Source organism: Mastacembelus armatus, chromosome 1 (assembly GCF_900324485.2).
Source record: "Mastacembelus armatus chromosome 1, fMasArm1.2, whole genome shotgun sequence".
Taxonomy (NCBI): domain Eukaryota; kingdom Metazoa; phylum Chordata; class Actinopteri; order Synbranchiformes; family Mastacembelidae; genus Mastacembelus; species Mastacembelus armatus.
In genome coordinates, this window is record NC_046633.1 from 22,658,373 (window position 1) to 22,672,183 (window position 13,811).

A 13,811-nucleotide genomic window follows, 5' to 3' on the forward strand; every position below is an offset into this window, starting at 1 on the left:
GCTTTCACTGCAGCTGATGTGTCTAATGTTGAGTTCTGCTGCTATTTTTAGAAGAGTTGTGTTGTCTTTGTTTTTCGAAGTGTGGAATTGTTTTCATAGGGGCCTCATTAGTGCCTTTAATCAAAGCGATCATCAGTTAACTGAAGCATTATGATGTTCAGTGCATTAGGTGGTTTCTGTGTATGTGAGCATGAATTTTACTCTGATTATATGTTCCTCCTCAGACAGATACACACACACACACACACACCCACACACATTTTGTTTGGACAGCTTTGGCAGTGAACAGTTGACCACACTGCCACCCTGTGTGCATTGTTGGCTTAAAAAAAAACACCCCAAATATTACTGACCTGCCTTTTGTTTCATGCCGGCCTGCTTGTCATTACTGTAGATTGATAATAACAGTTTCTGATAGTTTTGACCTTCAATATTAAAACAAAATTGGGCTAAATACAACTTGTTTGCATGCTCCTAAAAATTCTCATTTGGAGTTTCACAGTAGCTAAAATATTGGAAGTAGTTGGAACAGCAATTTTACCAGGTAAAGTGCTAACATGTAGTCAGCTGTAGTGTCAGCACAGAAAGCACATTGAAAATAAACTGTGTATGAGCAGAATCTGCGTAATTTATCGGATCTGAGGATGTTGAGAAAAAATGACTTGTGTTCGTTCTTGTGTCTCCAACCAGGAGTGACGAGGAGGCCATCCAGAAGAACAACGCCTTGAAGCAGGTTCGAGAGCTGCAGGCCCAGATAGCTGAGCTTCAGGAGGATCTGGAGTCAGAGAAGATGTGTCGAAGTAAAGCTGAAAAACTTAAGAGGGACCTGAGTGAGGAGCTCGAAGCTCTGAAGACGGAGCTGGAGGACACGCTGGATACCACTGCCGCCCAGCAAGAACTCAGGTGCTTGTTTACATCTGCTGTATCTCACAGAAGTACATCTTTAAAGCTTTAAAGTGATGGTTTGGTTTTCATGCTGTCGTTTGACAAAAACATAGATTTGATTTGTGAAATAATTTTTAATATACACATCTTTGTAATGTGACTTTGTCTGAACTCTAGGACCAAGCGAGAGCAGGAGGTGGCAGAGCTGAAGAAGGCCATAGATGAGGAGACCAAAAACCATGAGGCCCAGATCCAAGAAATGAGACAGCGTCACGCCACTGCGCTTGAAGAACTGTCCGAGCAGCTGGAACAGGCCAAGAGAGTGAGTGGGTCTTACTGAATGATATGTAAACACTAAGGTTAGCAGAGAATGAAACAAAAAGGATTATTTTTTTGTTCTGTGCAGTTCAAGGCCAACCTGGAGAAGAACAAGCAAAATCTGGAGAATGATAACAGAGAGTTGGCCTGCGAGGTGAACAGCCTTCAGCAAACAAAGGTCGAGTCAGAGCACAAGAGGAAGAAACTGGAGGCCCAGCTGCAGGAGTTTGTGGCCAAAGCCACTGAGGTAGAGCGGACCAAAGGAGAGCTGGCTGAACGCTCCCACAAACTGCAGGTAAATACGTCCCCACACTCTTACAGACAAAGTTTTGGATATTTTGTTCGAGCAGGAAATCCAGTTCGAAGGACTCAGTATTTACTGTAAAAGGAAGTTTGATGCTTTGGTTTTATTTATTGTGCTTTTTTCATTTTATGCTTTATTTAGACGGAGTTGGACAATGTGTCGGCTTTGCTGGAGGAGTCGGAGAAAAAGGCCGTCAAACTGGCCAAGGAAGTTGATAACCTGAACAGCAAACTGCAAGACTCAGAGGTGTGAAAGACCAGCAGCTTTTCTTTCCAAACATGTATAGTTATGCTAGTTAGGAATATGTACTATGAAATCAAGACCATTAGAACTGTGTAAATAATATAAAGACATCAAAAATCTATGTTTTATAGGCCAAACAATCAATAAGGAAAATAATATTTAGTTGCAACCCTAACTGCTTAACTGTTTAGAACTGTTAATCAAATCACAGTTGACATTAAAATGCAGCGTATAGTACATGGAGTTCCATATTTACATATGTTTTCTCACTTTGTGGTCACACTTCTCTAATGAACATGTTTTCTTTTTTTTTTTTACTGAGCATTGCTGGTACATTAGTTTTCCCTGCATTTCTTTTATTTGATCATCTCTTCCACTTGTGCTCTGGTGTGTAGGAGTTGCGACAGGAGGAGACTCGTCAGAAGCTGAACCTGAGCGGCCAAATCCGGCAGCTGGAGGTGGAGAAGACCACCTTGCTGGAGCAGCAGGAGGAGGAGGAGGAGGGCCGACGCAACCTGGAGAAGCAGCTGCAGTCGGTGCAGGCTCAGGTGCAGTTTTTCACATTCGTAAACATTCGCTGGTCTCATGCAGGTGCAGGTGATTGGCATATAATGTGATAGACCTGTGCATGAGATGCTCATACACATACACAACTGCAAGTCTGACACACAAACATTAAGGACTGAGGCAGGCACACCTTGCTGGTACACAATACTCAGCTGAGTGCCAAAAGTCTCCAGCTGTGAACAGCTGTCAGCAATGTGTGGAGCAGCACCGAGACAGATGTAAAGCAACGAGGCAAATTAAAGATCCCATGAAAGCAAAATCTGAGTCAGTAGAAGATGTGTGGTTCAGAATAACAAGGACATGTGGACATGTTGAACGATGGGAGCAGGTGTTGCTGGTGCCGTGGAAATTTCTTTTAGGTTGTGAGAGTTGCTAATTCTCAAGAACAAACACAAGTGTGATGAATCATCTCAGTTTAATACATGCAGCATGGAGAGAAGGCAGCTACATCTCGTCTCCCCTACAGTTTCAGGTTTCTATAGCTGGGGAAAGTGGTGGACTCATCTTGAAAAGACTCCAAATGTTGTTTCAGGTGTCATCCATCTTCAGGCATCTAACAGCACTAAAACAGTTGGCAGTTATTGACAGGAATCTAAAACACTAAAGCCCCCATACCATACATTCTTTAGGCCAACACATTTAACTGACCCTTTGACCATCTGTTAAATTCTACCATGAAACACAAAAGAAGTAAGACCTAAACTCCACCATTCTATGCCATTTGTTAAACAGCAAGTGCTGAGAGAGACTGTGTCACCATAAATACTGCATATATTTTAAGATCGAGGGTTCATGAAGTTCTTCATCATGTTAATTTATGACTAACACACCAACCAGCTTTATGCTTCTTTGAGGAGCCTGTAGTGAGCCAGAGTTACAGGTGACCTAGAACATAGTCCTGAACGTCACAGAAATGTCAAGAATTTAAATTCTGATGAAACTGTGTGTCAGAAGTATTTCTGTCTACTGCACTGCAAATTCAGTAGTACCTGCTGAATCTGTTTCAGTATGTGTGTTTTGTGAACTTTATCCAAGGTTGCAGCTGTTGTGTTGGTACCTTGCTGAATTTGTCTTACAGGCAAAAAAACCCCAAGTCAGTCAAATCCAAGTGAATAAACTAAAAGCAGCATTTTCTATCAGCGTTGTTACAGAGAGAAATGTTTTATAAAAAAAATAAATTAAAAAAAATCCAAAATTAGGGTGTCTTAAAGTGCATACCCCATACCTGCACTCCTGTGTTTCAGACTCATAACGCTCGTGCTCCCTTGTCGTATTATTTGTACGTACTCATGCATTAAAATGTTCTTCCTGTAGCTGTTTGAGACAAAGAAGAAGCTGGAGGAGGATGGGGGAGTGATGGAAGGCCTGGAGGAGGTGAAGAAAAAACTCCAAAAGGACCTGGAACTGACCAGCCAAAGACTGGAGGAGAAGACTATGTCCTTGGACAAGATGGAGAAGACCAAGAACCGACTGCAGCAGGAGCTGGACGACCAGGTGGTGGACCTGGACCACCAGAGACAGATCGTCTCCAACTTGGAGAAGAAGCAGAAGAAGTTCGATCAGGTACACTGGATCACCCCAAATGTTTCAGAAGTGACAGGCTGAATGACTGTCAGTGTATTAAGGCCGTTGTGTGTCTGCTCTAGATGCTGGCCGAGGAGAAGACCATCTCAGCTCGTTACGCAGAGGAGCGTGACCGTGCAGAGGCTGAGGCCAGGGAGAAGGAGACCAAGGCTCTGTCGCTGGCCAGAGCCCTGGAGGAGGCTTTGGAGGCCAAAGAGGAACTGGAGAGGTTAAACAAGCAGCTCCGTACTGAAATGGAGGACCTGATGAGTTCCAAGGATGATGTGGGGAAGAATGTGAGTTGACCTTTGAACTCTGTTGAAAAAAGTCTTATTCAGAAACACACTTTTTTCTTGGAAGTCCAATGAGGGCTGCATGAGACAGGTCCAGCTTCATTTTCAGCCATGTTTTTTTTTTTTTCTGACATGGTGTGCAGGTCCACGAGCTGGAAAAGTCCAAGCGTACGCTTGAGCAGCAGGCGGAGGAGATGAGAACTCAGCTGGAGGAGCTGGAGGATGAGCTGCAGGCCACAGAAGATGCCAAACTGCGTCTGGAGGTCAACATGCAGGCTATGAAAGCCCAGTTTGACCGAGACGTACAGGCCAGAGACGAGCAGGGAGAGGAGAAGAAGAGGGCACTGATCAAACAGGTACACAGACGCCCATAATGGATTGTACATTTATCCTGTAATACAAAATTATGACATGAAAAATGAAGAACATCTTTTTGCACTGCTCTTGGAATATATAGAACTTATTGCCATCACTTGAGTCGTATTTTCTTTAATATGCCAAAATTTGCATTTAGCACTGAAACACTTGGTTGATTCACTCCTCCAGGTGCGTGAGATGGAGGCAGAGTTGGAGGACGAGAGGAAGCAGCGAACTCTGGCTGTTGCCACAAAGAAGAAACTGGAAATAGACCTGAGTGAGTTGGAGGGGCAGATCGAAGCCGCCAACAAAGGCAGGGATGAAGCGATTAAACAGCTCCGAAAGCTACAGGTACACACCTTCCAAACGCCTGTTTCCTGCAGTAACTGTAGCACCTTTACCTGGCACTTGGCTCATGCCTCGTTACCACACTACAGACTGAGTGGGAGCTTTTCTGCCGAGTCGGCCTTTAACTCGGTCCGCGTTGTTTCTGTTCCGTTTCAGGCTCAGATGAAGGACTATCAGAGGGAGCTGGAGGAGGCCAGAGCTTCCCGGGATGAGATCTTCACCCAGTCCAAGGAGAACGAGAAGAAACTCAAGAGTCTAGAAGCTGAAATCTTACAGCTACAGGAGGTAACTGAGTTTGACCTTCTTTTTTTTTTTTTTTTTTTTAACTAATTCTGTCTGATCTGTGTGTTTTTTGTTTTAATGACAAATAATATGATATAATGATATATAAAGTGCAGCATGGTGGAACAAATGACCTGTGTGTGTTTGTGTAGGACCATGCAGCGTCAGAGAGGGCCCGTCGACATGCTGAACAGGAGAGGGACGAGCTGGCTGATGAGATCTCCAACAGTGCCTGTGGAAAGTCAGTGTCATCTTGTTTTAGATCAGGCCTCACATTATCACAAGGCCCACACTTTTATTGATATGTTTTATTAGTGTGTGAGCACAAAAATGGACAAACTCAAACGGAAAATGGCTGCAGTGTTTTTCTTTGTGGTTTGTTGTTTGGGCTAAATTCTGAATTCAGCAGTCAGCAGACGGGACCCAGAATCAGAAATCTCATAGAAATCTGTGTGTCAGGTCCTCACTGCTAGAGGAGAAGAGGAGGCTGGAGGCTCGTATCGCCCAACTGGAGGAGGAGCTGGAGGAGGAGCAGGGCAACATGGAAATGCTCAACGACCGCTTCAGAAAGACCACCATGCAGGTAGACCACCATGCGGGTAGACCACCATGCGGGTAGACCACCATGCGGGTAGACTGTGAATCATCATTAATGTTAACCAAGACAAAAAGAAGACAGGCAGACATGCTAACTGAGTACTACTGCAGTCAGAGGCCACTATGCCAACATCCTCACTCAGTTTTTTAAGAGTTTTAACAAAGTTTTCCAGTTCTCCAAATAAAATGCTCTAAATGCCAGTTTACTTACCGCCTCTTCATCTCCATCGCTCTTTTCTCAGGTGGACAGCCTGAACGCTGAGCTGGCTGGAGAGCGTAACGCTGCACAGAAGAGTGAGAATGCCCGGCAACAAATGGAGCGGCAGAACAAGGTCCTGCATCATAATTATATGCGTATGCACTGATCAGCTGCAACATTAAAACCACTGGGCCATTCACACACACCGATGGAAGGGCCACTGTGGCCACTTGATGTTCAGCCTCAGGACACTTCAGTGTGGCTAGAGAGGACAAGGATCAAACCCTCAGTTAGTGGGCGACCTGCTCTAACTCCTGAGCCGCCAACACTCAGAGTGAACACTTCTTTAAGTCGATGTGTTGAAAATGGGCAAAACGTGATGGCTAGACAGAGCATCTCCATAGCAACAGGTCTTGTTGGGTCTTCCCTGTGTCCAAACATGGTCCCAGTGAACTGGTGACAGGTTCAGGGTTGCCCAAGGTGAACTGATTTAAGCAGGTTGTCTACTAACCAGTGGTTTGAGCCGTGGCTTCTCTTGTCCACAACTCTGGGCAAGACTCTGAAACCTGAGGTGCTCTGGGTGGACGTTCCATCAGTGAAAGATTATATGGGTGAATATGTTATAAGTCCATTTACCATGTACTGGAAGAAGAAGCGTGATGTTTCACAACTTAAAGGATATGGTGCTAACAGCTTTCATAGGTCTTTTAGAGACTCGGACCAGTTTTGGCAGCAGTAGGAACACCTGATGTTGTGGCTGGTCAGTGTGTGTTTTATATATGGAGTATGTATGTCCTGAGAACCCTTTGTTTTTGTTTACTCATCCAGCCATTTGAAAACACCTCACGACCTCTTTGTGTTCAGACAAAGGCTCCTGTCTGCTAAGGCGGTTTGTCAGTGCTTCTTAGAGACTGTTGCATTTTCCTGGACCGTGAGACATAAAACCCAAATGAAGTCTCAGTTCGGGTTAATATCCTGTCAGCTGTGACTGTGGAGGTTGTTGTGGTATCAGTTTGCTGCATCTGCTGTGGAAGCTCTTCAACATGGAGGCCTGATATTTAGCATGGTCTTACCACTTGCATATTATAAATGCAGGAGCTGAAAGCCAAGCTGGCAGAGCTGGAAGGAGCCGTGAAGTCAAAGTTTAAGGCGACCATCGCCGCCCTGGAGGCCAAGATCCTGCAGGTTGAGGAGCAGCTTGAGCAGGAAACCAAGTAGGTGACCAAACTCGTCTGTGACAACAGACGAGACTCATATTTTGTCTCGGTTTGAACAAGTAGTCTGGGAAAAACTCTGAATACTGGTATATCAGTAAATCGCTCTGACAATAATGTGACAACAGCAGATGGTGCAGGTTAGAGTCAGTTTGCACAGAAATGTAAACATAAAAGTGTGTTGAGCTCTTGTCTGACGTCTGCTCTGCTCCAGGGAAAAGGCAGCAGCCAACAAAACTGTTCGTCGCACAGAGAAAAAACTGAAAGAGCTCATGATGCAGGTTGAGGATGAGCGCCGTCATGCCGACCAGTACAAGGAGCAGGTACGAGCAGTGATGCACACTGAAGTGTTTCGGTTTCACTTTGGATGGTTGTGCTATCAGCTGTCCACGTCCTGTCTTTATCTCTGCATGTGTCCGTCCTGTCAGATGGAGAAGGCCAACTCCCGTATGAAGCAGCTGAAGCGTCAGCTGGAGGAGGCGGAGGAGGAGGCCACCAGGGCCAACGCTTCCCGCAGGAAGCTGCAGAGGGAGCTGGACGACGCCTCCGAGGCCAACGAGGGTCTCACCAGAGAAGTTACCTCCCTCAAGAATCGGCTCAGGTACAATGAGGACGATGTTAACCCTGAGATGCCTCGTGTGATTCCACTAAAGCAGAAAGGAGAGGAGAAGAATAAAGGGCGGCCTTAAACTGTGACAGTCAAATCACTTATTTAGGCTGTGAAGCTCAGTTACTGCTCTCTGCTAATAAAAACTCAGATTTGTTAAATTGTAAATATTGTAGTTTGTATTTAAGTTGATGCCTTAATCTGTCCACAAAAATCATTTGTGGTTTTACAGCTTGTTTTCCCAGTTTAACAACAAAACATAGTGAGTGAGCTTCAAATCCCGTTAGACAAAGTTTCTTTATCTGACGCTAAACCAGCAGCTCTTCAGCTCCATCTTTAGCCCCTAGTGGTGTCCATCTCAGCTCGTGCTGCCTTTAAGCTGCAGGTTCATGTTGGTTTGTTGGTTTGTTCTTACCAGGCGTGGGGGTCCGGTCAGCAGCTTCTCCTCCAGTCGTTCGGGCCGCCGCAACCTCAACCTGGACGGCGCCTCGGTCGACCTGTCGGATGACGACGCCGACAGCCGTGCCAGTGACTTCAACGAGACACAAGCCTCCAACGTGGAATAATCACAGCAACCCACTCATTCCTCGCTCTTCCCCCCTCCTCACCCTCCGACCTCTCCTTCACCTCAGCCACCTGTGACCTGCCCCCAGTTCTCCCCAAAGATCCTTGGCCATCAGCGTGGTCTTCATTCATTCCAAACCACTGACTAGACAGACGACCGGAGCGATGAACTGTTCTCTTTGGTGAAGCCGGGCTAAGTGTCCTGGCAGCACGCCTCTGGCCTTTTTGTATCGGTAACGCAGGGAAACTCCACCGCCCTCAGACAATTCTGCCTTATTCCGTTCTCCTCTGGCCAGCGGCTGGTCCTGCTCCTCTGTTGACCATGTGTCATCCCAGCGTCATAAGGTAACACCCCCCGTCTCATCAAGCGTGAAGATACCTGCTCAGCTTATTGAGAAATGATTGCTTAGGTACAAAGTGCTTTTTATACATATGAGACTGTGTGTGATGTAGGCGGAGGCTGCGAGTGTGTGCACACATCTCTGATGCACAGTTTGTTGCTCAGCTTCTACACTACAACACCACAGGACCGACCGTCGTCTCGGGACATGACATTTAACAAAACGGACTCTGAACTGGAAAATGTGTAACTGTGAAAATATTTTCTCTGTTGCTTCATCTCAACATTTAATGAAGAAATGTCTCGCTGGGTTTTAACTGGGGATTATATGAAGTTGTACTGTTGACCACTGGGGGTACTATTGTGAGTACATTGTCCACCAGTGTTGTTTGGCCTGTGCTGAGAAAGATGCTGCACAGGAAGTTGCTTGAATGTTTAACTGGGGAAACAAATCTTACTGGAAGCACTACAGTGGCGCTCGGTCCACGTGTCAATGTGATGATAGTAAATGGTTCCAGCTTAGTTTAAATATGTTTTTTGATTAGAGATGGAAACACCACATTTCAGTGTTTGTGCCTAGTCTCAGTTTGTGTTCTCACTACTCTGAGGCCACAGAGCTAAACATAAATAGCCAGTGAGCTTTGGAAACTCAAGGGGTCATTTTTACCAAAACCCTGAGACGCTCGAAGCATCAGGATGAATAAACACACACACACAGATTTTTAACTGTTTAGCTGGTAGAGATGAGAAGCCTTTAAAGAGAATTTTTGTTTGCAATTCCACAGCTATTTGTCATTTCTGCCCATTCACATGGAGTTTACCAGACCTCTGGGGCCCACTGCTCTTCCCTGCTACGTTTCCCTCCGTTAGCCACTATTAGCATAACACACCTCAATCTCTGGCCCAAGTGGTCAGGTTGCATTGTGGGTATTGTATGCGCCAGGTCTTGATAAGGAAGAATAAATTTAGGTTCTCCTGCAGTAATTTAAACTCTGCTCTCCTACAAAGGTGCTGTTTTAAGGACTTCTCACCTGAAGCCTAGTTTTTAATGTTGTCATCCTGATGTTTGAAAGGTCTAAGATTTTGGAAAATAGCTTCAGAAGAGTTTGGAGTTTTCAAATATCTCTCTATGTACTTTTCCTAAAGCTTTTGGCTCTGTGACATGCATGTAACGAACTGATGAACAAACTAGGCAGGTTAGTGCCATGTTTTTGAGTTTAATCCTGTCTCTTCAGACTGCACACAGACCTGATCAAGCGCTTAGTATTCTTAAGTTGTCTGGAAAATATGTTTTTTCTTTTCTTTTCTCTTTAGCCCTATTTCCTTTTTAGAGCATTTTAGTGAGGTGAAGTCTCTTCTTGACGTACAGCGGCCACCTTGACAGTGAAACCACTAGAGTGTCAAAAGTACACGCTGTGGTTCCCACATCTTCTCTTTCACTTTGATTTAGTCTTTTTCTTTATTCTGGATATGTGGATTAGCACGGTCATCCATGCCAGACTCCTTGGCCCTGGTCTCCTCAAAGTTTAACACTTAACACTATGTTTCTTTAAAAGTGCCTTAGACACTAAATAAGAACATAAGCAGGCAAAGATTTCATTACAGATGTGAAAAGAGATGAAACGGGTGCATCAAGAAGACACTTAACACTTTTCTTTTGTATTATTGCTGTGCTTCATATCATATCCTCTGTGTACCTCCATGTTCATAACCTAGTTAGAGTGCTCGGGTCAAAATCAGTATTATGATTAACTACAGGAGAAGCAGAGCTTTTGGCAGCTGTATTTCCCAAAACGATTTTTGTACTAAGATGTTACCACTGACAGATGAAGTCTTAGCGCTGAAGTTATTTGGGAAATGATGGACTGCACAGGATTTCATTTGGTTGGAAGCTTTAACATCCACAAGTAGTTAACTCATTTTTCCTTCATTATTATCATTATTATTATTATTATTATCCAGCTGGCTGTTGACAACCAGGCATTCAACTGCAAATAGGCCCATCATATTATTTCTTGTACACCTGTATTTCTAGATGGTAATTTTTTGTTTTGTTTTTGTAAAAGGAAAATAAAGCATATTCATTATAGCCGTGATGCTGTTTTGGTTCTTCAGTGTATTGGTTACACTGGTTACACTGTAACTTGACCTTTAGAAGCCACATTAAGGCACATACTACACTAAGTTAAAAATTGCACCATGTATTATACTAAGGCTCAAGGTATTAAATATTTTTATGACACATAATACCTAGGTGCATTTTTCCTTCACTTATTTTAGTAGGCACAAGACCTTTTTTTTTTATATATATATTTTTCATATTAAAAAAAAATTGACATACTCTACTAAGGCTAACTTTTTAAAAATAAAATAATAGATTACATTTTCAGAACAAACCATAACAAGGCACCACTATGGAAGCCTGTTTCCGCCACTGGGATGAAAAATAAAACAACCCCCTAGGTCAAAATAAGCTACTTTCTCAATATTCTGAGGCTGGGGACATACTTTTTATACCCACTTTCATGCCAGATTTCTTCCAACCGATTATTTGTCTAAACAATCCTCGTGTGTGGTGTCAACACAAATATTTTACTGCTCCTAATCGGATTGGATCGGAGCACCAAAAAGCACATTGCAGACATGTTTGTTGAATTATGCCAACAACACAAGTGTCTTTTTAACGTATTGTGCATGACATTACTACAATAGGACCAATAATGAAAAGGCCTGCGTGACCTTTGAGATTTGAGTTGCCAAGTCACAATATTGAGAAAGTATCTCATTGTTGTTGTTTTATTTTTCATCCCAGTTGTGGAAACAGGCTTCCATACATCACTGTCTGGATATATTATACTAAAAATTTTTCTTATAGTGAGGTGAATGTTTTCAAATTAAATATGGTACCTTTGATATACTTTGTCAAATTTTCACAACATAGTATACAAGGAACAATTCCCATGGTACACTACATTATACTTTTCATGACAGGCTATTACAACATAATTTCATTACAGTACTTGGTACTAAATCAAAATGTTCAGACATTATTCGTTATATAACAGACTAAAAGGGCAAACTGCATATTAAAATGACAGTCTGGTTACTAAGGCACAGCATCGATGACAAACTACACTGAGGTGAATTTTTCATGACCGACTACTCTAAGGTGAATTTATGATGACAAACTATTTTGAGGCACATTTTTCATGGGAAATATAATTTAATTTAATTTGTTAATGACATAAATACCAAACAAGGTTCTGACTTCTGGCTCCCAAATGTTTTGTGACTGGCAAAATGGAGGAGGAATGAAACTTACATGACTGACGACAGTATCTGAGCTGGGCTCGGTGCAGTTGCTGGTTAGTCCGTCCAACTGTTTCATCATTTACGTGTAATTATTCTCAGTTTAAGCCTTTTCAACAGTCGTTCAAAAGAAGTGAACGCCACCAGGGGACAACAATGCTTCCTCCAACATGTCTTCCCGACCACCTGTCCTCAGGTCCACAGGTGTTTTCAGGGAGCCTGATGCTCTGCACAGTCACCAGACCTCAGCTCATCCACTGAGTGAAAAAGCAGGAGGACTTGGGCCTGAAAGTGCACATATTGCTCAGTCCAACAGTTAAACCCTCCTTGCATAGACTATGTAGATTATATACTGATTTTCCTGTACATTATAAATTTTATACATTTCCTCTATCTGCTGTCAATCATGTATGGATTATAAAACTATGGGCCCCTGGGTACACACATGAAAAACAGCTCTGATAAGGTTCACAAACTGAGCAACCACCAGTTTGTCTCCATTTTTACTATTTTTTCCCATCACTACATTCATTTACCACCTACATTTGTCCTTGTTTTCTCTCTTTTTTAGTCACTTCTATGTTTTTAGTAGTCGTTTTGTAGTCATTTGATCAAGTTCCCATTGAAAGGTTAACATGAGCTCACTGAGCCAGGTCCCCCCCTGGCCCCCTGGGCCCATGCCCACCAGGTCCGTTCAGTCTACAAGAGTCCTAAAAGTCACTTCACAGCTGATACACAAAAACAATCTACAAAAGACAAAACTAAGCAAACAGTTAACCACGAAATGTCATTTTTATCCTCCCAACAGCCCCCCCCCCCCCGAAAAAAAAGACAGCACAGTTTATAAGGTGTCACCCACTGATCCAGTCACATGACTTCACAAAGACATCCTGAAGGACCACACGTCGACACTCATGAGTTTTACAAGTGTGGAGAAAATGTCAGAAAAGTCACACACCTTGTCACACAAACACACGCTGACCACATACACCCCATCCAGGAGGCTACAGGAACAGTCTTTGGCGTCGGTCTCGGTGCTGCCGGTCAGACACGGAGGAGGGCAGAGACTCGGGAAGATCGGTTTTGTTAACGGAGGTATTGAGCTGAGGGAAGCTATCTCTACGGGTGTGTTCAGACAGACAGCAACACTAATTTCTGTGTTACACCAGAGCCTGTACAGATCAGCTGTAAGCTAACTAGTAACTAGTAGTAGCGTTTTCAGGTCGTTTGTTTAGCAACATCTAGCACATTGTAGTGCAGTTAAAAAAAAAAAAAAAAAAAACGAAGTAAAAATGTTAGTTATGATGAAAAAACATTTATGGTGACTCAAAATTATATATGTTATTTCTTAATATTTTGACTTAGTGACTCAAATTTAAAAGGTACAATGTGGAGAATTTACAGCAATCTATTAGTCGAAATGGAATACAGACTCTCTAATCTTAGAATGAGCCTTTTAAATCTACATAGGGGGCGGGTCTCCTTTCACAGAGGCAGCCATGTTGTGCCTCTGTGCCTCCGAAAGGACAAACCAAACACTGGCTCCAGACAAGGAATCAAGTTTTGTTTAAAAGTCATGCCCCCAGTCACACCTGGAAACAAGGTGTGAGGGGTCCTCAGAAAGTTGCATTCTCACCACTAGATGCCGCTAAATCTTTCACATTTTACACACTGCACCTTTAAAAAGTCTGACATAGTAACTCAGGATTTTTGACTTTTTATTACCAATATCAACCTTTTATCTCTAGAGTTTGACTTTCTAAGTCAAAGAAAGTATGGGAAGAATCAAATAATTTTGACTATCCCATACTTTCAACTTAC

The 13,811-nt window shown here is 43.3% G+C and overlaps 1 protein-coding gene across 3 annotated transcripts in view; it reads left to right on the forward strand.

Annotated features, from left to right (window-relative positions):
- LOC113128635 (myosin-10-like) overlaps positions 1-10,777 on the forward strand; it is a 51,135-nt gene extending 40,358 nt beyond the window's left edge. For 2 of the 3 annotated variants that reach the window (XM_026304100.1, XM_026304102.1), the window contains 17 exons: positions 691-903; positions 1,063-1,207; positions 1,292-1,498; positions 1,649-1,753; positions 2,146-2,298; positions 3,632-3,880; positions 3,964-4,176; positions 4,317-4,529; positions 4,720-4,881; positions 5,035-5,163; positions 5,313-5,401; positions 5,620-5,743; positions 6,000-6,089; positions 7,052-7,170; positions 7,385-7,493; positions 7,599-7,771; positions 8,196-8,343. In XM_026304100.1, the coding sequence (XP_026159885.1) occupies positions 691-903; positions 1,063-1,207; positions 1,292-1,498; positions 1,649-1,753; positions 2,146-2,298; positions 3,632-3,880; positions 3,964-4,176; positions 4,317-4,529; positions 4,720-4,881; positions 5,035-5,163; positions 5,313-5,401; positions 5,620-5,743; positions 6,000-6,089; positions 7,052-7,170; positions 7,385-7,493; positions 7,599-7,771; positions 8,196-8,343 (2,641 nt within the window). Of the gene's footprint in view, positions 1-690; positions 904-1,062; positions 1,208-1,291; positions 1,499-1,648; positions 1,754-2,145; positions 2,299-3,631; positions 3,881-3,963; positions 4,177-4,316; positions 4,530-4,719; positions 4,882-5,034; positions 5,164-5,312; positions 5,402-5,619; positions 5,744-5,999; positions 6,090-7,051; positions 7,171-7,384; positions 7,494-7,598; positions 7,772-8,195 lie in introns of all 3 variants that reach the window. The other variant, XM_026304101.1, reaches the window with a different exon arrangement.
- The last annotated feature ends 3,034 nt before the right edge of the window (positions 10,778-13,811 follow it).